Consider the following 23,535-nt stretch of genomic DNA (forward strand, 5'->3'; position numbering starts at 1 on the left):
TCTTCTGACAATGGCCAATGCCAGATGCTTCAAAAGGAGTGAACAGAACAAGGCAATTATCAAGTGATCCATCTCCTGTCACTCAGTCCCAGCTTCTAGCAGTCAGAGGTTTAGGGGTTGCATCTCTGACCATCTTGGCTAATACCTATTGGTGGACCTATCCTCCATGAACTTACCTAATTATTTTTTTAACTCAGTCATACTTTTGGCCTTCACAACATCCCCTGTCAATGAGTTCCAGTTTGACTGTGCATTGTGTGAAGAAGTAGTTCACTATGTCTGTTTTAAACCTGCTGCCTATTAATTTCCTTGGGTGACCCCTGGTTTTTGTATTATGTGAAGGGGTAAATAACACTTCTTTATTCACTTTCTTCACACCATTCACAATTGTATAGACTTCTATCATATCCCCCCCTTAGTCATCTCTTTTCCAAGATGAGCAGTCCCAGGGTTTTTAATCTCTTCTCATATGGAAGCTGTTCTATACCCCTAAGCATTTCTGTTGCCTTTCTTTGTACTCTTTCCAGTTCTAATATATCTTTTCTGAGAAGGGGCAACCAGAACTGCACACAACATGGAAGGTGTGGCCATACCAAGTATTTATATAGTGGAATTATGATATTTTCTGTCTTATATATCCCTTTCCTAATAGTTCCTAATCTCTCTATTCAAATCTTTCCTTTACTCCCTTAATCACTCTCAGAATTCCTCACTAGTCTGTCAACATCTTTCTGGTAGTGAAGTGCTCAGATATAGACTGAGACTGGAAAAAAGAAGAAAACCCTCAGGAAATAGTAGCAAGGACAGTGTGCGATCTTTGAGGGTAAGTGTAAATACTGTAAAACAGTGGTGCGCAAACTGGGGGGGGGGCAGTGCCCGTCTGGGGAAGGGGGTGCAAGAGGTTCCCTGAGAGGAGCACAAAGAAACTGGGATCCCGTGGGTCCCACCGGACCTGCTGCCATAATAGCAGAAGCAGGGAACAGAGTGGGTATTGCAAGATGGGTGTGGAATTAATAAAATAGTGCTCCCATGCCACAAACAACATGAATGCCCTGGCCAGCAGACGCCGCTCTCCTGCGCCCAGCTCTAAAGACAGCACCATCGCCAGCAACAGTGCAGAAGTAAGGGATTACTTCAGATTACAAGTAATGGGGGGAAGATAAATCCCATGAATGGTAAGAGGGGCGCGACTGGAAAAATTTGCTAAACCGAGGCTGTACGAGCTTCTCCATGCAGCTCTGAGCTGGGAGCAGAGTATGAGCCCCACCACTCAGATCAGGTTAGAAGAGGAAGCCCCTTACATAGCTGGCTGGCAGGTGGAGGGCCTCTTCATGACCTTCCATCTCTGAAGGTGTTGTAGGATATCAGAAGGTGGCACCTCAGGAAATGGTGGAGCCCCTGGAAGAGAAAAGTGAACAACAAAAGATAAAACTATCAGGGAAAATGATTTCCAGGTTCCAGCTTCTTCATGAGGCCTCTACTCTTTCCTACCACAAATAAACCAGTGAGGGTGTGATGCTAACTTTCCTTTCCCCTCAGAAAAATGCTGAGTGATGAGTCATGAAAGGTTAACACCTGGTGGCTGGCCAGGGTAATGGACAGAGCAAAAGTAACATCTGTAGCTAGATTAGGGTGGCCCTTTGTCCAGATTTTTCCAGGATGAATGATTCCTTTAACGTCGCTGTCCCGGATGAAATGGTTTGGATGCCCCAGTTTTTTGCCACTCTGAAGTGACAGCCCTAAGCCACAGTGTGGAATTGTGCAGCATAAAGAGGCCAGATGGAGTGTGGGAAAAGGAAGGTGAGGAATAAGGGTGACACACTGTGGCCACACACAGGAACTGCAGTCTTTTAATCCCTTAAATTCTTTATTCTTTTTTGGTCTTTCCTATCTCTCTCTTCTTCCCATGTTTGTCAGGCCAGAAAAAGAGAGGCACATTTTTAGATATATAAGTTGCATCCTTATTTGGGGAATATGAAGATAACTGCTGGAGAAGCCCCTTTAAAAATGTGCTTAATATCAGAAATGGAATCTGCAGGGATGAGATAGCACAGAGTTTAAAGAATGGGATATGGAACCTTTCATTTCTAGGGCAATGTTTGCAGACTAACTAGGGGGACTGGATGACTCAGGAAAAGTGTGGAATAGGGTACAGAGCCTTTCTTTTTTAAGTTATCTGACACTAGATAAGTAAATGCAGAATGATATTCTCATCTGAAGGCTGTTGTGTTCTCTCTGTGAAATGAGTTGTAGAGGTCTCAGTCCAGTTCCTAGCAAAGAGGGGTGATCACATGACATAAAAGGCACCATGGCCATTTCCCACACACTCTTGATTCTGATGTTGTCTGAGCTGTCGCTTGACACTCCCTCCTTTCCCTAGGATTTTATTTTTTCTCCTTACCTAATGTGATCATCTCATAGAGTAAGATTCCAAAGGACCATCTGCAAGAAAACACAATGTCAGTTTCACTGGCAGCTCTTATTCCCATCTTTAGCCTGAAAGCAATTGAAAAAAAATCAAGGTAGTAATTTAAACATATGATAACAATGAGTGTGAGCTGGGGAGGTGAGCAGAGGGAGGAAGGGGCGAGCCGCCAGGTGGAGCTCCATGCTGGAAGCAAGGGTGAGCCCTACAGTGGAGTTTTGATCTGGGGATCAGAACAAAGTGGTGTGTGAGGAACTGAAAGTGATAGATAAGATTTGAAAGCCAGATATAGTTTCACCCCAGAACAAACCATACATGTCTGACTTGATGCTGGGAGGTTTCATTAATAGCCGCTCTGGTGCCTGCCACTTGAGTGGCACAATCTGTGTGACACAGCTGGTGCCATAGGTGTGGGTTTCATAGGCCAGGCCCAGCCCACAGAGCTTGGCTGTGAAGTCAGACTGGATCAGGACATTTCTCGCTGCCACATCCCCATGGAACAGCTTCTTCTGCTGGAGAAACTCCTGGCAAGTTGGAAAAAGGGGAAGAGTCAGTTGTTTTTCTTTTTAACTGACTGAAAAAATCAATTAATTTATGCCCTTTGCCCCCACCAATGGTTCATGCACCACAGTGACCTGGGTCCCTGGCAGCCAAACATGTGGTGAGTGTACCTGGAACACCTACATAATACCACAAGGAGCTTTTACCAGAGGCATATTCTCATTGGTTAGGCCAAGAAGTTCCAATACCACGCAAAGACCTATCATGCTTCCCTCAGCCCTTTGGCCTTTCATGCAAAATTCCTAAGGAAACTCACTTCAGCTACCACCACTGAAAGCAGCCACCTATAGTGAATATCCACCAGCAGGGGCAACACCTAATCCACCGAGGGGGCGTGAGAAAATCCACCAATAGAGATCCTTGCTCCTACTAAAGGGAAAATCTACCAGTCAGGTGATACCCACTCCTACTGCTAAAGAGGACATTCTATTCCTAAAAGAGTGAAAATCACTAATTGAGAGACCGTCCATTGAGAGGGAACATCTGCTCTAACTAGTGAGAAGTGGGAGGGCGAATCCATCCAGTGAGGGAACCCAGTCCTGCTGAAAGGGAAAATCCAACAGTGGGGGAACCCATTGCCTCCTGTCTTTTCCCTGTTACTCTTGTGTTTGCTTCCCCCTTTCTTTGCTATAACATTTTCACTCATGAAACAGAAGGGCATTTGGAGTTTTTCTAATAATATTCTGTTCAGCTTTATTATTGTATTTGTGAGATTCACAACCCTTTTTCTAGCTGGGTTAAATATTTGTATTCCAGTAGTGCCAAAAGGCCTCAACTAAGATCAGGCCCCATTGTGCAAGGCACTGTACAAATACATAGTAAGAGAAACCCCTGCTCCCAAAAAGCTTACAGTCTAAATAGAAACAGATTATTATCCCCATTTTACAGACAGGTGACTGAGACACACAGAGCTTAAGTGACTTGCCTAAATTTGTGACAAAGCTGGCCATTGAACATTGATGTTTTGAGTTTTTGTCCAGTGCCTTAACCATACTACCATCCTTCCTTTATTTTTATCTCTTCTGTTTCTTGAGAACTTCCATTTTAAACTACAGTTTTTCTAATTAAATGTCAGCTTGTGCTACTACGTCAGGTAAACAATACAGATTCTTGAATGGAAGTAATTCCTGGCCTGTTTCAAGGATTAATAAAAACAGGCAGTAACAGTGTCTTATCAAATCTAGGAGGAACTAAAACCATTTTTGCTTCCTATTTAAATCTAGCAAACGTAATTTTTAGTGGATTCTAAATTTGAAAGAATAGCGTTCCCCAGGTTGGACTCTGATGTTAGAGTGGGTTTCTGGCTCTTTCTTTGTCTCTCCTATCATGATAAATGAATCAAGATGCAGCTACATCAGACTTACCAAGGCAGCTGCAACCTGCTGCCCGACTTTATATACCTGCCTCTCCGTGAGGTCATACGGGATACCATCCATGGTCATTACATCCTAGAGAAAGAGAAGCAGAAAGCACATCAAATAAATGCCACAGTAGAGCAAAAGAGGGGGAATGCTGCTTCTTTCTAATGAGATTCTGATTTCAGGAAATGGCACCATCTAACCCTTCCATCCTCCTACAGGCATCACTCTCCTTACGTGCCCCACGGCAAATTGGCATTATTGGCCCTGCTTGAGATAGTTATTCTTTATAAACATTTATAATGCTCAGGTATTGCATCAAAAAACAAACATGGAAGAGGTAAAAAGGTGAATGGTTAGACAATTGAAGGGTAGGCGCTGTGTAGGAGGAGTGGATGGCTGGTGGGGTAGGTGAGTAATGTAGTGGGCATAGCTTGTGGGTAAGCGGCAAGGAAGGGGAAATGTGACGGGAGGGGAATGACTAGGTGGAAATATACATACATAAAAAAGCAAGAGTTGTATTGTGAATGGATGGATGATTAGAGAAGTCTATGGATGGATGGATTAAAAACTACACATGATAAAGATATCTTCTTAAATAGATGTATGTAAGAGACATGGACAGAGGTGGAGGATAGACATGATAACTGGTCCGGCATTCACTTCCTCAGACTCACCCTGCGGCAGGTCCACAAGAAGTTCAGGAGGACCCCATGGGACACATCCTCCAGGATCATATAAAGGGGCAGCTGGACTACACAACATCCTATCAGTTCAACCATGTTATCATGATGACCAAGGGACTGATGGAACTTAATCCTTCCCAGGAAATCCTTCACCTCACTGGGTCCAGCAGTGTCTGAAAGTACCAGAGAAAAAGACAGTATCACCACAGGGAGGCAAAGAAGAGCAAAGATCCTATTCAATATTCTCAACACAGAATCAAAGAATGATAGGACTGGATGGGACCTCAAGAAGTCATCTAGTCCAGTCCCCTGCACTCATGGCAGGACTAAGCATTATTTAGACGATGCAATACAACCTCCTTTAACATGCATATATACTGCTTGTGACTAAACCCTGCTAAGACCAAAGTTTAACCATGACTAGCTGACATGATGATGAACACTACTTGTGCTTGTCTACAGTGAATGCAAAATCATGGTCAGCATCTTGTCATCTCACCTCTTTACAGGCATGTTCAGATATGATCAAATTCTGTAGTGAAGTCAAAGCCATAGAGAAAGATTGAGAGGTACACACAGAGAGAGGAATCACTGGGGGGATGCACACAGGAAAGCAGGGTAGCTCACAGCAGAGAAAGGGGCAGCCCCTTGTGCAACTGCTAAGAAAGAAAATGGACTCAGAGCTAGAGAATGGGGAATTTTTAGTGGATTCACACTAGTGGGTAACAGAGAAGTGTATACAAATGGAGCACTCCTGCCACCAATGTTACCCTGTAAGGCTTTCAGGATGACTGTCTTAGTCTTCCCAGGGTTCCCAGTCTCCAATTCCGCTCTGTAGATTCCCCCAAAACTGCCATTGTGTATCAGCTCCAAGGACCCTGGTATAAGTCTGTCTTGTGGTATTTCCAGTTCCTTCAGAGTCAAGGCTGCAGATCTTAGTAGACTCTCCACAGTTGTCTCACTCAGCTGGATGTAGGTGTTCTCTGACTCACTGTGTTCCTTCTGGTTCTTGTCCTTTGCTGGCAATGGGGCAACAGCTGTTACAAAAATAAAAGCCAAACGAGATATAAGTGTTTGGGGGATGAATTTTCCCCTTTTACATTTTGCCACTGGCCATGAACTGTTCCCTTTGGCTCTATTATGATTTTCGGAATCATGGATGGGGAAGTGTTATTTGGTCTCAGGTAGGCCAGCCCATAATGAGACAGAGGACTTTGCTTCCCCAGGACTCCCACCCAACCTGTCTGAGAGGCAGGAGAAACTGAGACCTGAAATCTATGGTATATGTAACTACGAAACCCTTGTTTTCTGGGTACTGCATCTTTACATGTATAAGAACTCTGCCTGCGTGTAGATACAGCAGCCATTTTGTTCTCAGAATTGCTGTAGCTTGTTACAGAGAAGAGACACACAGTGTCCTTAGAGACTTTACTTTCGTTCTTTCTTAATTCCTTTAATATATACCAATTAATAAATACCAATTCACTTTAGACTGGAAGTACTTGTTCCGCTCTTTGTGCATGGATACAAAACAAGCTCAAATCTGGGTTTTTTGCTTTAGCCACTTTGCAATGCACCCCAACTCTGTTGTGTTACCAGCCACAACTGAGTGGACTCCTGGGAATTGGCCACTATAACTGGGAATCAAATCTGTGATACTCACACAGCATATGCCAGCCAATCCAGCCTCATAGTGCTCCTAGCCATAGGACGCCATGACTGGAAACTGAACCTGGATCCACTGCAGTGCTGAGTATTAACCTCCAGATGGCACTGTGGCCAGCCTACACTGGCCCTGAAGGAAGTGAGAGACTGCAGCTTGAAACCATGTCCCCTGCATGATAGGTCTCAAGTGATTTTACCACTATGCCAGCTAACTCTACTCAGAGCAGGGTGAGATGACACAATGGTCTAAGTACCTGAGTCTTCTCTATGCTACAACCTTCACCATTGCTACCACTGGTGGAGCTGTACCACTGGTGAACTAGAGGTCCCAATTTTCCTAATGTAGACAAGGCCATTGAGTACCAAGCTCAGGCTCTTCAGTTCTCCTAGTCTCTGACAGCCCTGGGGGTGGGAATGAGAGACTTGCCATTGAACCCAGCTCTCTCCCCTTTGTTACCTTGGCGCCTGGGCAGTTGCTGTTGCTTCGACCTCCAGCTCCGATAGCGGAGCCAAAGGATCACACCTAACAGGATGACAAAGACACCCACTAGGAAGACAGGGATGATGATCACTTCAGTCTGGTACTCACGCACAACTGTCAATGGAAAGAGAAAACAGGAAACAAGGAGTAGTCGTTACTGCTCAGTGAAATCACAGTGTGTACAACACTCCCACACTGAACAGAGTCTGTACAACACCATAACAATAGTCCATTCTAGTAATTTTCAACATGAAGGAGCTATCTATCCATGCTGTGCTCATTGCAGTAGTATCTAAGTACCTTATCAACTGCTAGCCTGATTTCCAGAGGGGCTGACTATTTAAGACTCCCACTGAAGTCAAAGGGAGTTCTTCACCTCTGAATATCAGGCCACCTCTTTAGGTGCCTTTTGGTGGATGGGATCTCCTGGAGTCTCTCCCCCACCCACCCCCAGACCACAGTTTGGCTTGCTTCCTTCCTCTGACACTCACAGATTCCTACCCCTGCTTGGGGTATAAAGAGTCTCTCTCAAAAAATAACAACACACACACACCTTTCCCCCTCTCCAGGGACAGGGAAGACCAAACTAAAGAAAAGGGAAATACAAGACATTCAGTCTCATGGGCAAACCTTGGTCCCAGCTTATCTATAGGCATTTTATTGTCATGGTCAGGGGTAGAGTCCTTCCCTACACCCTCCCTCCAGCTTTTAGGTAAACATCCACTCTGTACCTGGTCCAGGCAATCCCAGGATCAATGACTGCCTCCCTCTTCACTAATCTATCCCTGTAATCAACTGTCTCTGAGGCACAATAATTTTCCCCAGTTACCAACCCTTGGACTGGGGTTCCCGTCTTAAGCTTCCCCCTCCAGGCACAACAAGTCTTGCAGATGTGTGGACGAACCCAGAAGAGTTTATTATCTTCTTCCTCAATAGGGTGAATGCATGACCTCCTCCACCGCCACATACTTGTATATGAAGACTGAAAGTGTTAGCCAGTACATTTAGGGATCACTCACCAATGAAATGCAGCTGGCTCTGGGGTGGAGCCTGGCAGCCATTCTATGTCAACAATGCTGTACAACAGTGTAATTGAGGTGAAGTGAATAACTTCTCCCATTAAAATACTGGGGGAGGGGGAGATATTAGGGCGGAAGAGTAAATTAACTGGTTTGGAATTTGGCCAGAATGCTGGGGTTAACATCCTTACTCTCTTGGGTCACAATACTCTGGGATGCTGCCATTCTCATATAAAGTGATAAGTACCTTCAACTCCCAATTAAATTAATAGGGGCTGATGGGGCTTGGCACCTATTAATATTGGTCCCTTGAAAAGTACCATGGGATCTTTAAAGACCACATGTGGTCAAGACCTCATCTATATGTCTCAACCAAAAGATGGTTTCCTGTAACCTCCTGCAGGGAATTGATTTCAGTAGTGATTCAGAAGGAAAAGACTCCCCTAATGAGTCATAAACAGCATTTCTTGCAGCATCTGGGTTTCCCTTGGTGGTCTGCCTATCTCAAGTATTTCTAAGGTATCCATTTTTTCTAGGCACTGTTCTAGCTAACTCTCCCATCAAATGCTGTCCAAGTCCAACCCTGCTTAAACCAGAACAGATAAGGCTGCCAAGCCTGCAGCTGCAGGGCATCCCAGTGAGAATGCTTCTGTGTTGTTTATTGCTTATACTCTAGTGCTACTGGGGTGAGTGCAACACTGATTTGGGATGACTCAGAGCTCTGTGATGATAATAATTTGACCCCCAAGTGGAATTAGTATACCTCCCTTTGAACTCTGGTCAGGGTGTTACATTGCTCCTCCTGTTTAACAGGAAATCTTCACCCATCATTCCCCTATCCTTTCCACCCAGCCATATAAGCCAGTGCTGGAAACATATTCTTTGTTCTCCACCCTGAGTGACAAAGCCAATACACTCAGCTAGAAAGGCAAAACGATGGGGGCAGGTGTGAAGAAGAGGTCGTGCATTGGGACTTACTGCAGGGGAGGCCCAATCAAATCACTCTCTGGAGGTGAGGGTGGCTCAAAGTTGACTGAGCAGGTCCTGCTGCTTAGTTTATGAGACCTGGACACACAAAAGTAAAAGGCAAGGAAACAGTTGCCTTGAATCTTACCACATAACTTGTCACTGCTGTTGCATTCCAGTAGCATGCGTCTGAGTCTCCTTATGTCCCCTGCCATGATCAGCTCGGTGTGAGCATGTCCTTCACCGCTGGAATTTCCACTGCACAGATATGAAACATTACCATAAATACAGTGGCAGGACCAGATGGTTGCTGGGAAAGTGGGTGAGAAGCTATGCTATTCACCCTCTTTGTCATTGATTCTAATCCAGCCTCAGATTAGAGGGAGGAAGCAACTCAGAGAATCAGAGACTTGGAGAGCTATGGACACCTAGGGGTTAATGGTCTAATATGGCATAGTCGGAATCAATTTCTGGTGATGGTATCTCAGTACAGGAGCAGAGGCTAGGTTTGTTCTTACTAAGCCTAGGTTTGTTCTGCAGTACCATGAGGGAGAGTCAGATACCTCTGATTCCTCAGGCAGGCACATGTGCACAAGTTAAGAGACATTAGTTCACTCATATTTTAAATTATCTGTGTAAATCACATTTCAGATGCTGGAATAACTCAGTCTTTTATCTCCAGGCCTATAAAACATCAGGTGCATATGCATAAGACACCACATCACACCATTCTGGCATTCCTGACCAGAGTGCTTGCACTATGTTATTGCATCATGAATATATACTAAGAAACAGCAGCTTTCTCATTAAGGTCTCCAATACTGATTCCATATTACAGACATAATCAGATCTGTAAGGAAACTTCATACATGTGATTCATTACACCTGTAATTCTCTCTAACGTTCATTACACCTGACATTCTGTGCAACATTCAAATATGCACCTTTACACCTGTAATTTCATGTACTCCCTAGGAGAGACACTTTACACCTGTAATTATGTACAGTGCCCCTTTATCTATGGAAATCTCTATAACTACCAATTGTTCACTCTTACATACATAGGATAGATTCACCAATACACACCAGTTGCTCTGTGATACTCTGGCATTGCAAAGCAGCTGTAAACCCTCTTTAACCATCCCAGTCATATGGATTTACAGCAGTTTTGTATTACTTGAGATGCGTAAAGCAGCCAGAAGGTACTGGTACATAATGCTGTGTAGTATCTAGGTGTGGCCATTACAGCTGCAAGTCTGTACAATATGCAGGGGTACAGTTTCATACCAATAATTCTGTTCATCATAGTTGTTTGGCTGTACATCCCACACTTTTCAAAGAGCAATTTACAAATATTTGAACCATCAAATAACATATGACAGCACACCTATAACTTCACAATATCATCTGTGCAACAGCGGCATTTTCTACTGTACAACTCTGTTTTTTCTACTATACATATTTCACATTCTATCTGCCTTTAAATTGTCTCACCTGAACTCCAATGACAGGGTGATAGTATATACATTTGTGAAATACAGGCAGGTGACTATTTACCATGTCAGTGACAAACTCGCATCAGCTCTAATGCCAATATTAGTAAACATTTCCAGGTATGTGTCAGCTTATTGGTAAAACTATAAAACATATAGGTATATGTGTCATTTGGCATATCATGTTATGAGCCTTGCAAGATAACATAGCTGTAATTCCTACACATAGAGTGGGGTGAAAAATGAAAAATGTTTCTATTGTAAATAATGGGTTCTTTTGATTATTTATTGATTGAGACATCAATTGGTCAAGCTCAAATTTGGTTTACTAATCAAAGACTACAAAAACAACAAGAAGTCCAGTGGCTCCTTAAAGACTAACAGATTTATTTGGGCATAAGCTTTTGTGGGTAAAAAAAACACTTCAGATGCATGGAGTGAAAATTACAGATACAGGCATAAATATACTGGCACATGAAGAGAAGGGAGTTACCTCACAAGTGGAGAACCAGTGATGACAAGCCAATTCAGTCTTTAAGGTGCCACCGGACTCCTCATTGTTTTTGTGGATAGAGACTAACAGGCTACCCCTCTGATACTAATCATAGACTAGACAGCTAAGATCAAACAGCATAAACAGAAAAGGTTAACTTACCAATCCTGGAACATCAGGCCTGCCCACCCACACTGGTATGCATTACAGCAGTTTCAATGGACTTTTATAGACAGGATATTTATCCCACATTACAATTTGTGGCAAGTGACATGACTGGTACCATTCAATCATTGACAAAGGTCAATCTTGTTGCCAATGGCTTATATATTACATTTGCTCTAAATTTCCAGCATAACAAAGTATCACAACAGTGTAACCTTTTAACTGCAGAGTTTAGCGTGGGTTTAAAACAAGAGTTTTAACCAATTAAACATTAAGTTTATATACCTAACTAATATTAGGTAACTTTATAACTAATATTCCCTAGGCACCTGTGAGACATGCTATGTTTCCCATATGCGCCTTTCTTGTATTTCAGTTATAATCAGAGTTAAACACAAATGTGTTTTTTTGCAAAGCACAGCTAATCATAAAGTATAAAAAATGTAAACAGCAGGAAAAAAATAGGTTATAACCTTAAGATATATTTTCCGGACTATAAGCAATATAAAAGCTGCTTCCTAATAACTCTTTATTGTCTCTCTTAACCTGACTTTGCAAAGCTTCCTGGGGAATTTTGCTTGACACTTCTTTAGCATAGTCATGAGAAATGCTTAGGTTTTAGGCCAACATGACAACCCTATTCTGTTTAATTCTAATTTAAGTTCAATTTGACCATATTCACATCACATCCATTCTTATTTGCCTACTGCAAATATTTGTGCAAGCATTTGTTTGCACCAATATTAAGGGGAAACTCATGACCATGCAAATGTTTTTATAGGAATATTTGTGTTTTCCTGCTTACTCCTGGGAGAATGCATATGTGCATTGGAAGGGCTCCTGTTGCCATCCTAATTTTCTTTCTTTCTTTCTTTCTTTCTTTCTTTCTTTCTTTCTTTCTTTCTTTCTTTCAGATTGAAGGTACAAGGAGGGAGAGAGAGAGAGAGAGAGAAAATGACTGTAGTGAATTAGAAAATGGAGACCAGTAATTTGATCAGTGCTCTTGGAGTAGGCCACAACACAGCAGTGGGATAGTATTCAGGAAAGCCTTGATCACAGCCCTGACACTGATTCAATTTTAGTCAAATAAGAAAGTCAGAAATGTGTGCCCACCCCCTCCCTGTGCAGCTAGACCTAGTCACTCACACATGAGGCCAGAGTCTCAACTGGTGCAAACTGGCATAGTGCCAATGGAGTTGCACTGATTTACACCAGCTGAGGATCTGGCCCATTATATCTAAATTGTTTGAGAGAGTTACTGTGGTGAATGGTGGCAGCTGAGAGAAAAGTGAGTAAATTCATTCACTGTACTTGTATTGGACCAGTGGGACATTGTTCACAATACTCCTGCCCAGAAGCCTGGCCCTGAGAGCCAACTAAGACATTTCATACAGACCATTACACAGCTGCTAGGGCTTTGATCCTGCAAGTCCTTGCATGATTTAGAGCAGACAGTGCAAGGCTGCTGCATTTCAACACAATTGTTAGTGTTGCGCTGTTTCCTTACAGACACAAATAAGTTTTATAGCCTTTGGTGGTACAGAAAACACTCACCAGAGCTGACTTTAGGATACAATTACAGGTGGGTGTTTGACATGTGCATAGGAAAAAAGATGGGAAGAAACAAAATGAGATAAAGCTAGGGCCTGAAATGTGCTGTATGATCATGATGGTCCCTTCTGGCCTCAAGTCTATGAGTCTATTAGCAGCAGTTTGGGAATTCCCAGCTAGAGCTGTATTTCATTTTTTAATTCTCTTCCTGCTCAGTGCAACAGCAGATTCACCTGTTTTCAGGGAGTGGCTTCGAAGTGAGCAAATCATTGAAACCAGAGTCAACCAGACGGACGATTGTTACTGAAAAGTCAATAAGATCAACCCAAACCTTTCAGCCCTACCTTGTAAGCAAGCAAACTAAGTAAACCCACCTCAGGTATAATACACGTACACTGTCATGAACAAATACATGGACACAGTCACTAATAGGTACAATCTTAGGCACTTGCATTCCCAGTTACACATAAGCACTCACACAAATAAATACATGAATTTGGTCCCCCATTCAGACACACATGCAGATCCACACAAAAAAAATGCACATTTACACTTACACACATATGCACACCCAGAGACATGTCTGTGCGCACAGACCTGTATCTATGCACAGATGTGCTTGTACGGTCACAAAGGTGCTCAGAGCCAAACAAATTCACACAAGCATCTTAGACACGAAGGCTGTATCTACACCGGCCCTTTCTCTGAAAAAAAAATCCCATTGTTGCTAATACTGGTACACTCCATCAGCAATAGCTGTGGCAGGAGCATTAATACAGGAAGTTGTCATTTTAATTGCTGTGTTGTCTATCCATGATCAGGGCAGGTCTACGCAAGCTGGTGATAAAATAGCTGGCAGCGACCAGCACCTTATTTGCACTGGCACTCCCACTGTTGCTCCTTTTGGTGGAACTGCACTTCTGTTAGCAATGGAAAGAATTTTTTTCAGTCAAAGGCTAGTTTAGACAAGCCCATTCACACAACAGCCCCTCCAGCAAAATTGAACCAAGTGGGGGCGAAATCCAGGACACCATCCCATTTAAAACAAAATTATAATAATCTTCTGAAATACTTTTCAGTGTTATTTTCAATGTAAAGCACAAATTGATTCTAGTAACACTTGGCACTTTACATGGGCCACTCTTCTGATCTGCAATATAGCAATTCTTGTGTGCTAGGATCCCAGCTTTGAAGTGCAGCACGAATATTAACTGATTGATCACAAAGCCCCTGTTTGGTAGATAAGTATTATTATCCCCCTTTTACAGCCATGGGAACAGAGAAGGTTATATGGAATTTAACCTTTCCCAATTCCCAGTTCCATTCTAAATACACTCTTTGCTAATTAATTGTGTAACAAGCATGAAACTGTATCCAGAGGCATGAAGTGTTCAACTTACGTGGTGTTTAAAAAGAGTTTAAGCAAATGAATTCCTGAGGGGACTGGCTGGCTTAGCACATTTGCTACCAGGCTATAGAGACTTGCACTTTTCAGTAGACAAAGTGAACCCAGCTCAGCTCAGTTCAGTATTGACTGAAAGGTGTTACCATCGGATAGTTTTTGGGTGGTCTGTATAAAATGTTTTGGTAGATCTCAGTCCAGTTCCTCTTATTTCAGGTGTTCACATCACAAATAGATGGTTATAACACAAACTAATTGGCCTCCTGCTGACTGTCTCAGCAGAGACCAAACATGGAACAGGCTCTTAAGACTAACCTACCTTCTGCCTTAAAAATGGTCCCTCCAAGGTCAGGGTTAAGGGAAATTAGTGGAGGCAGAATGAGGAACCTTGCATTGCCACTGCCTATGCCATATCTCTTCTGAGAATAAATACAGCACTTCAGTCTCCAGGGTTGCCACCTTGTACCAGCACAAATGTTTCAAAAGACAAAATTAAATAAAAGACACCTGCTCTCTAATAAGAATACAGGGGTATTTCTTGAACTACAATATTATTCCAGACAGTATGTGTAGACATACAAATGTGAATCTATATAGAGATTTACAATTATGTAACAGAAAGAAAGTCAGAACTAGAGTGATCAACTATAAAAACACTCTTAATTGCATGGAAACTCCCTGATTCTCTGGTACCAGTGCTACTTACTAGCCCTTTCCTCAAAAGCAGAGACTAGAATGAATTCATATCTTCTGTTGCTTGCTCAGTAAGAAAGATGACTGCTGACACTTATGAAAAGTAGCTCTGAGGCCCTCGAGTCGGACGCAGCAAGGCAGCAAAGAATATTCTAGCAATATCTGAGAACAGTGATAGATAAAAACCAACAAGTGAAGGGTTTTTTTCAATAATCTATTTTATTATATGCAAACAAGCATTCAACATCAAACCCGTGTATCAAATTTACACAAGCATTGGTAACAGAGCTAATATTTTACAGTTCATACAGTGTGTCTTGCTGAGCTTTTCCCATCAGCGTAGATACTCCACCTCCCAGAGGGGCGGTAGCAATGTTGATAGGAGAAGCCAGGATTTCAGTCGGGATAACTGCAGCGTTTAGGGGTAGGTATTAACCACACCCCTGAATGACGTAGTTATACTGACATAAGTTGGTTATGTAGACCAAGTCTGGGATTCCAGTCTACCTTGTTTCTGTTATATGAAGAGATATAATGCCCTGGGTACAGATATGAAGGAGCTGGAGAATAAGGGGCAAACCCCATTTGTAATATTGCTCTGTGATTAAGTGTTGCACTGGCAACTAGTGCAGTTGCAGATAAATTGTTGGGTCAGCTGTTCTGACATCTCTTCTTGAACCTTTTTATACACAATGAAAACTTCACTTTGGAGCTGTCTGTCCTCCATTCTCATTTCCATCTCCTTTCAGAAGTAGTCTTGCTTCAATTCCTTGCCCTCCTGCCTGGGCCTCTCCTGTTTGTCAGAGGTGGCTCTTGTTTTCTTCTCTTCAACATTTGGCCTGAGTCTATTCATGTGTCTGTGCATATCCATGAATAGGTCTTCCCTATTTTTCATATTCCTAGACCTGAGGTTTTTATCCATTCCACCACTCTGAATCCCATCCACTTGCCCTCACACCTGCTCTGGGACAGCCATAACCCGATAATAGACAGTGTAATAAAAAATAAGAAATTATAGTTAATAACCAGAGCAACAGCCCATTCTTCCCTCAGAATGCAAGTAATAAAATAAAAGTGACACTTCAGTTCAGTTTCAAATTTCAGTGCCTTCTGGGGAGCAATGAGCAAAGGAGCAATGGTCTCAAGTTGCAGAGGGGGAGGTCTAGGTTGGATATTAGAAAAAACTCTTTCACTAGGAGGGTGGTGAAGCATTGGAATGGGTTACCTGGGGAGGTGGTGGAATCTCCAGCCTTAGAGGTTTTTAATGCCCAGCTTGACAAAGCCCTGACTGGGATGATTTAGTTGGGGTTGGTCCTGCTTTGAGCAGGGGGTTAGACTAGATGACCTCCTGACATTTCTTCCAACCCTAATCTTCTATGATTCTTACAAAGCCACCATCCAAGGGACTGAGCCACATGGAAAGGCCTGAGCAACAGCTAACCCAAGGAGAATTAGGCCATATCTGCACTACCACTTGTGTAGCTCAGCAGTGTGAGAAAAATACCCTCCTGAGGACATAAGTTACACCGACATAAGCACCAGTATGTACAGCGCTGTGTTGGCAGGAGAGCTTCTCCCGCCGACGTAGCTTCCGCCACTCATTGGGGGTGGTTTAATTATGTCGACAAGAGAGCTCTCTCCTGTCAGCAAAGAGCAGCTACACAAGAGATCTTACAGCAGCGCAGTTGCATCGGTACAGCTGGGCTGTTGTAAGCTCTCTAGTGTAGTCATAGCCTAAGAGGGTTTCTGTTGGGACTGGTTGCAAACACAGGGATTGTTTGGCAAGAAACTGTGTCTGAGAGTCAGGAAGCCCACAAAGTCAGAGAAGCAGTCATGAGCATAGCCCTGAAAAGGAGCCGAGAGACAGAGCTTCTTGGGCACAGAACACATTGGACAGGCAGGCTTGGAAACTCTGAGCAAGGAAACTGCTGGCTGTTGCTTGTTTCTGTAGCGTTCAGAAAAACATGACTTTATGTACACAGTTTGCAAATAAACAGGATTGCACCAAAAAATACATCTGAAATGTAGCATCCGAAATGGTTGCTGACAGAAACAACCCAGCAAGGCCCCACATACTGGCTAACTGTTCAGGTAAAAAGGGGCAACAGACTGAAATTAATGACAAGGAAAACTTATTTTTCACTAAAGGAAACATTCATAATAACTTTTCCCCCAGCCCTTAAGCCTGCAAAACTGGCCCCCATCAGAACATATTTAATCAAAAGCTACATACCTGGTGTACAGGGCCCCTTGTCTGCTGATTCCTCTTCTTCCTTCAGAACACCCCCGCTATCATTTCTACTGGCTGTCTAGATCCTGGGACTTCCCAGAGAGATCCTGAAAACCTGGCAATGTCCCTCTGTACACTCAGGCTTGATCTATACTAGCAACTTATGATGGTATAAAATCCACACCACTTAGGGTACGTCTATACTTACCTCTGGGTTCAGCGGTAAGCAATCGATGTTCTGGGATCGATTTATCGCGTCTTGTCTAGATGCGATAAATCAATCCCGGAAGTGCTTGCCGTCGACGCCGTTACTCCTGCTCTGCGAGAGGTGTACGCGGATTCGATGGGGGAGCCTGCCTGCCGCATGTGGACCCGCGGTAAGTACCTTGTAGTTCGAACTAAGGTACTTCGACTTCAGCTACGTTATTCACGTAGCTGAAGTTGCGTATCTTAGTTCGAATTGGGGGGTTAGTGTGGACCAGCCCTTAGAGACACGGCTATACCAACCTAACTCCAGGTGTAGACAGCACTAAATTTTTTTTCGGGGGGGAGGGCTTTTCCCATCAACATAGCTACTGCCTCTCAGGGAGGTGGATTACCTACTCTGACAGGGGAAGCCCTCCTGTCAGCATAAGTTAATTCTTCACTGAAGCACTACAAAGGCGCAAGTGCATCAGTGCAGCCACACTGCTGCAGCATTTTAAATGTAGACAAGCCCATAGACCATAGAGCAAGAACTATTGTCCCCTTTATCCCTCACCTGTCATTGCAAGTTGCTTCCATTCTATTACACAGCTCCTCAAGCTGCACTGAAGGGTGAGTTCTGAGGATTCAGTCCAGCTCATCATAAAATGGACATGCTTTCTACCCTGAACCAGATATATATGATGTAAACCTAATGTAAATTAGATCAGAATCAGGTCCATAGGTATGTATCACACATACATAACACAGAACTTATATACAATGTGTACAGCATCTCTTTACATTAGAGTTTTCAACTCCCTTGTTTCTGATGGGCAGACTTTAATTTTGTGCAAAAATCTTCCTCTTCATCCAAAAAGTCCCCTAGAAGTCATTTCACTTAGATAGAACTGAGATGCATGTCCCCTACACAGCTCCTTTCTTCCCTCCCTCTCCCCCAACCCCACTGCCCCAACATCACCATTACCACTGGCATTTACAAAGACAGGTATTCTCAGCACAAACAGCTGAATAGCTAAAGAGCCACAGCATAGGCTGGATGACACACGAGTAAAATTTCTTTCAAAGGTTTAAATATACATCATCTATTAGCTTCCAGCAGTGTTTTCTCTTGCCTACCTGAGTTAAACCCCTTCTACTGACACTGTAGCCTTTTCCTGAAGCTCCAATCTGCTGCTTCTTTCCTAGGCATCTCACAACAGTGCTGACGGCTATGTTGTGTGTTTCCCGGGACTAGTTCCTTCCTGGTGATTTTCGTACCCTGGACCTGCCCAACTTCCCTTCTTTGCTCCTCAAAGTCTTCTCAGCTGTCTCCCCAGGGAGATCATGTGATTGTATTTCTAACACTTTGGCTGACTGGTACACACACACTGGTAAAACGGGTCTGCCTGGCTCTTCCACATACAAATACCCCCTGCAGCTTTGACAGCAAAGGCCAGAGAGAGTCCTGGGGCGGGGACCTCAGAACATAGTAAGCAAGAAAGAGAAAAAAAGACAAACACAAACACAGATCAACAGAGGCACAGAGAAAGAATGAAAAAGAGAAACTGGGGAACAAGAAAACACCAAAAGTCACACACTTCTGTCATATTTTTCAGAAAGAATTGGTGCACAGAATAAAGAATCTGTACCAAAAAAATCCCAAAAGCTAAAGGCTCCAGACACCAGGGAACCTTTCTCAGGCAGAACAGATCCTGAAGGACAATATGCAGAGATTTTTCCAAATATTTATTCTACTTTTTTTCCCTCCCTTTGTGGGTGAATTAGTGACTCAGAGAGGGAGACAAAACTGATAACATTGGGTAGGCTGGCCATATAGACAGAGGCAGTGCAAGCTTTCTTCACATATAAACCTGCCACTTCACCTCAGTCCTACCCTGCAGCCCCTCTGCTATTGCAGTCCTAGGCTCACACACAGCTCTGTCAATGCCCCTCAGACCTGACCTACCACAGCTCTTCATCTCAATACAGCTATTTCAGATATTCACAAACCTCTTCCAATGCATCTCATTTCCGATTCCTGACTAGCAGCTCCGCCTGCTATTCAAGTCCTATGTCACACACCCAGCTCAGTCAGTGCACCTCAATCCTGATCTGCAGCACACACTGCTATTCCAGTTCCAGAAGTCACCTCAGCTGCCACTGTAAAACCTTCCATTAGAGTTTCATGTTACTGCTATCAAGTTATGCGAATGGGTACAGGGTTATTTGCTCAGCTATTTAATAAAAGTGCGTGGCGGTTATATTACAACAGGAAATTACATATCACCTGCTGTTGAGACACAGAGTCCATTTCCTAGGCAATAACATGCTGCAGGTGGCTTTGGAGAGAGATGCATGCTGATATGATCACAATCAACCTCCTGGAGCAGAATAAACCATTTCCCCATTAACACTTTGGTGTTGTGCTTATGATTTTCTTTTGGGTAGATATTAGTGGTGGTAAAAGATGATGGTTTGACAATGTGGGAGAATGAGGAAATTGATTTATCCACAGAAGAGATTGAGCACAGATGGTGGCGGTGCTCCCCACACCTCCCTCGACCATCGTGCCTTAGCCCTTCACTGTACAGCCTGCCTGTCTGAAGTAGGAAAGAGCGTTGTTGATTCTCTGGTCCATCAATGCTTTCTAATGAGACTGGCAGTAAGGGAAAATTAGTGTCAATGAAAGTGGGGTTTTTTTGTGATGACTCTTGCTCACTAGGAACCAGTGAGGCCTTATCTGCCTTGAAGATTTGCCCCAGTTACAGACATTGATATAACTTCATCAGTGCAAACTCCAGGCACTATTTCTAATTAACACTGGTGCAAGGGCAGATGAGTTGAATCTGAGGGGTGTCTCTTCTGTGAAAACAGCAGGAACTCCATTGTACACCCTGTTCCCTCTTGAAAGATGATAGAAAGAGCTGATGATCTATTCTCTATTTAATCAGGGTGCAAGGTCTATGAGGTGACACCTATGGTTACATTCCTCATGGAGACCCTGGGGAACATGTTCAAGTTTCCTGTTTCTATTAATAGACAACCTGCTTCCCTTCTTCCAGTCTCATTTCTCCCACCTCCTGACTCTAGGCAGAATGGTGGGAGAGATACGGGGTTCATATTCTAAGCCTGCTTTTGAGCAGCTGCTTCAGTTGTTATTGATTTCCCCTTTTAAATCTATTTCCTGTGCTCTTCCAGTCAGACTGGTTGAAGTAGGTATTTGCAGAGTTCAGAGTTCAGAGCTCAGGACATGGTCCCCCTCCCTGTTCCACTCTCCTGCCCCTCTTCCTGTTTGGTTCAAGGGACAGGACACTTTCAGATTTTCTCTTGTGAAAAACAAACATTTCTGCTAGGAGAAAACTCTCTCTCTCTCTCTTTCTTCCTTTTCACATCATAAAGAAAACACAGCATTGTTTAAATACTTTTGTTTAAGTAGATATTTTTAGCTCTGGTGAAAGGTAGTGGATTGACAGCCCTGCTAACTCAAGTTGTGTGTTGATCTCAGAACAGCAACAGCACAAGCAGTGACAGTGCAAACTACACAGACATATACCATCCCTACCAATATGCTTATGGAGATGAGAGGGTAATTCAGTCACTCTGATCATTTCAGTCCTGGGCCTCTCTGATCAGACTGCCAACAAGAGTGCCAGTTTTGATAGCCCAGTTCCTAATGGCTAACTGCCCACATTACAAATACCAACAAACAACAACCACTCTTACCCCCAATTATTTTAAAAAGTCATGAACAATCATTAGATAGGAACAATTTAAAGTATGTAGCAGCATGGAATTGGAATGGAGCCAATGCACTGGAAATGAAATGTCTATATCCTATTCCTAAATCCCAGTTAGGTATTCATTTCCCTTGCAACCAGCCTGGAACCAGTAATTTAGAAGTGACAGGTTGCCTGGCCCCACTTCCACAGCCCAGTTTGAGGCTTGATTAAAAGAAGTGCCCTATATTTAAAAGGCTCTACAGCTGATTCATTGATCACCCTAAGCCTCCACAATGAGGGACCAAATGGAAGGCGGTATCCTAAAGGTGAAAGGTTCCACACCCATTCCATGATCTCCATGAGTCAGCTGTTCCTTTGTGAACTGAGTCAGAATTAGAATAGATGACCTAAAAGTGAAAGACTCAATCTCTCACTCCCACAATTCCCCTGAGCCATTGTCCTCCTTCATGCAATCTACTTATGTTCACAGCAAACCTTCATCAGGGTTGAAGATAACAGTACAGTTGGTGGTCTAACAATTAGATTTTTCTTGAAAACTTTGCTGTTGCCATTGTCTCCACTTCACCCTCTCACCTTTTACTGATTAGAAATTTCTAAAGAGAGGGAGCAGAATTACCTGGAGGATAAAGAAAAGATTATAAAGTTTTTCCTTATACAAATTTAAAAATGGAAAGACCTATTATGTATCTTATGCATTCTATCTATCTCAGGAAGATCGTTCAGTATAATCTCCAGTGCTCTGTCCAGTTTTGGTTTAAATGAATCATAACAATAAAAAAATGGCCATACTGGGTCAGACTAATGGACCGGTGCCAGACACTTCAGCCAAAGTAGGGCAGTTATCAAGTGATCCTACTCTTTTGTTAAACTGATTTAACTGGTTAAAAGATAGGAAACAAGGACATACACAAGTCCATGCATCCAAGGATGCTGCGGAAGTTTGCAGATGTGATTGCAGAGCAATTGGCCATTATCTTTGAAAACTCATGGCAATCAGGGGAGGTCATGGATGACTGGAAAAAGGCAAATATAGTGCCTGTCTTTTAAAAAGTGAAGAAGGAGAATTCAGGAAACTACAGACCTCAGTCCCTGGAAAAATCATGCAGCAGGTACTCAAGGAATCCATTTTACAGCACTTGGAGGAGAGGAAGGTGATCAAGAACAGTCAACATGGATTCACCAAGGGCAAGTCATGCCTGACCAAGCTGATTGCCTTCTATGATGAGATAACTGACTCTGTGGATATGGGGCAAGTGGTGGACAGGATATACCAGGAGTGGCCAACCTGTGGCTCCAGAGCCACATGCGGCTCTTGGGAGACAGGCCAGTCCTTGCTTACAGACAGCGCCCAAACCTGAAGCAAATACTCACCAGCAACCACACAACAAAAACACTAACCCAGGAACCTATCCTTGCAACAAAGCCCATTGCCAACTCTGTCCACATATCTATTCAGGGGAACACCATCATAGGACCTAATCACATCAGCCACACTATCAAAGTCTCATTCACCTGCACATCTACCAATGTGATATATGCCATCATGTGCCAGCAATGCCCCTCTGTCATGTACATTGGCCAAACTGGATAATCTCTACGTAAAAGAATAAATGGACATAAATCAGATGTCAAGAATTATAACATTCAAAAACCCCAGTTGGAGAACACTTCAATCTCCCTGGCCACTCGATTACAGACCTAAAAGTCGCAATATTACGACAACAAAACTTCAAAAACAGACTCCAATGAGAGACTGCTGAATTGGAATTAATTTGCAGATTGGACACCATTAAATTAGGCTTGAATAAAGACTGGGAGTGGATGGGCCATTACACAAAGCAAAACTATTTCCCCATGTTTATTCCCCCGCCCCCCACACACACACACACACACAGTTCCTCACATCTCCTTGTCAATTGCTGGAAATGGGCCATTTTCATTACCACTATAAACAGTTCTTTTTCTCTCCTGCTGATAAAAGCTCACCTTAACTGATCACTTTCCTTATAGTGTGTATGGTAACACCCATTATTTCATGTTCTCTATGTATGTATATATATATATAATCTTCCTACTGTATTTTCCAGTACATGCATCCAATGAAGTGGGCTGTAGCCCACAAAAGCTTATGCTCAAATAAATTTGTTAGTCTCTAAGGTGCCACAAGCACTCCTGTTCTTTATGCGGCTTTTCAGAAGTTAATATGCGGCTCCTTGTATAAGCACCAACTCTGGGGCTGAAGCTACAGGTGCCAACTTTCCAATGTGCCGGGGGGTGCTCACTGCTCAACCCCTGGCTCTGCCCACAGACCCTGACCACACTCCACCCCCTCCCGCCCCTTCCCCTGAGTCTGCCATGCCCTCATTCCTCCCCCTCCCCCCCTCCCCCCCAGCCTCCTGCATGCTACGAAACAGCTGATCG

General features: G+C 43.3%; 1 protein-coding gene across 5 annotated transcripts in view; it reads right to left on the reverse strand.

Annotated features, from left to right (window-relative positions):
• The window catches only part of STYK1 (serine/threonine/tyrosine kinase 1), a 30,121-nt gene extending 10,529 nt beyond the window's left edge, over positions 1-19,592 (reverse strand). Inside the window, exons 1-10 of one of the 5 annotated variants that reach the window (XM_065572050.1) lie at positions 18,512-19,289; positions 17,949-18,083; positions 9,310-9,419; positions 7,153-7,290; positions 5,801-6,067; positions 5,022-5,203; positions 4,351-4,434; positions 2,741-2,949; positions 2,402-2,442; positions 1,302-1,398 (exon numbers count right to left, since the gene is read on the reverse strand). In XM_065572050.1, coding sequence (XP_065428122.1) covers positions 1,302-1,398; positions 2,402-2,442; positions 2,741-2,949; positions 4,351-4,434; positions 5,022-5,203; positions 5,801-6,067; positions 7,153-7,290; positions 9,310-9,419; positions 17,949-17,971 — 1,151 coding nt within the window. In that variant the 5' untranslated portion in view covers positions 17,972-18,083; positions 18,512-19,289. Of the gene's footprint in view, positions 1-1,301; positions 1,399-2,401; positions 2,443-2,740; positions 2,950-4,350; positions 4,435-5,021; positions 5,204-5,800; positions 6,068-7,152; positions 7,291-9,309; positions 9,420-11,147; positions 11,280-11,309; positions 11,451-17,948; positions 18,084-18,511; positions 19,290-19,384 lie in introns of those variants that run through there. The other 4 variants (XM_065572060.1, XM_005295722.4, XM_024110154.3 and 1 more) reach the window with 4 other exon arrangements.
• Between the last annotated feature and the right edge of the window lie 3,943 nt (positions 19,593-23,535).

The sequence above is a fragment of the Chrysemys picta genome, chromosome 1 (genome assembly GCF_011386835.1).
Source record: "Chrysemys picta bellii isolate R12L10 chromosome 1, ASM1138683v2, whole genome shotgun sequence".
Lineage (NCBI taxonomy): Eukaryota > Metazoa > Chordata > Testudines > Emydidae > Chrysemys > Chrysemys picta.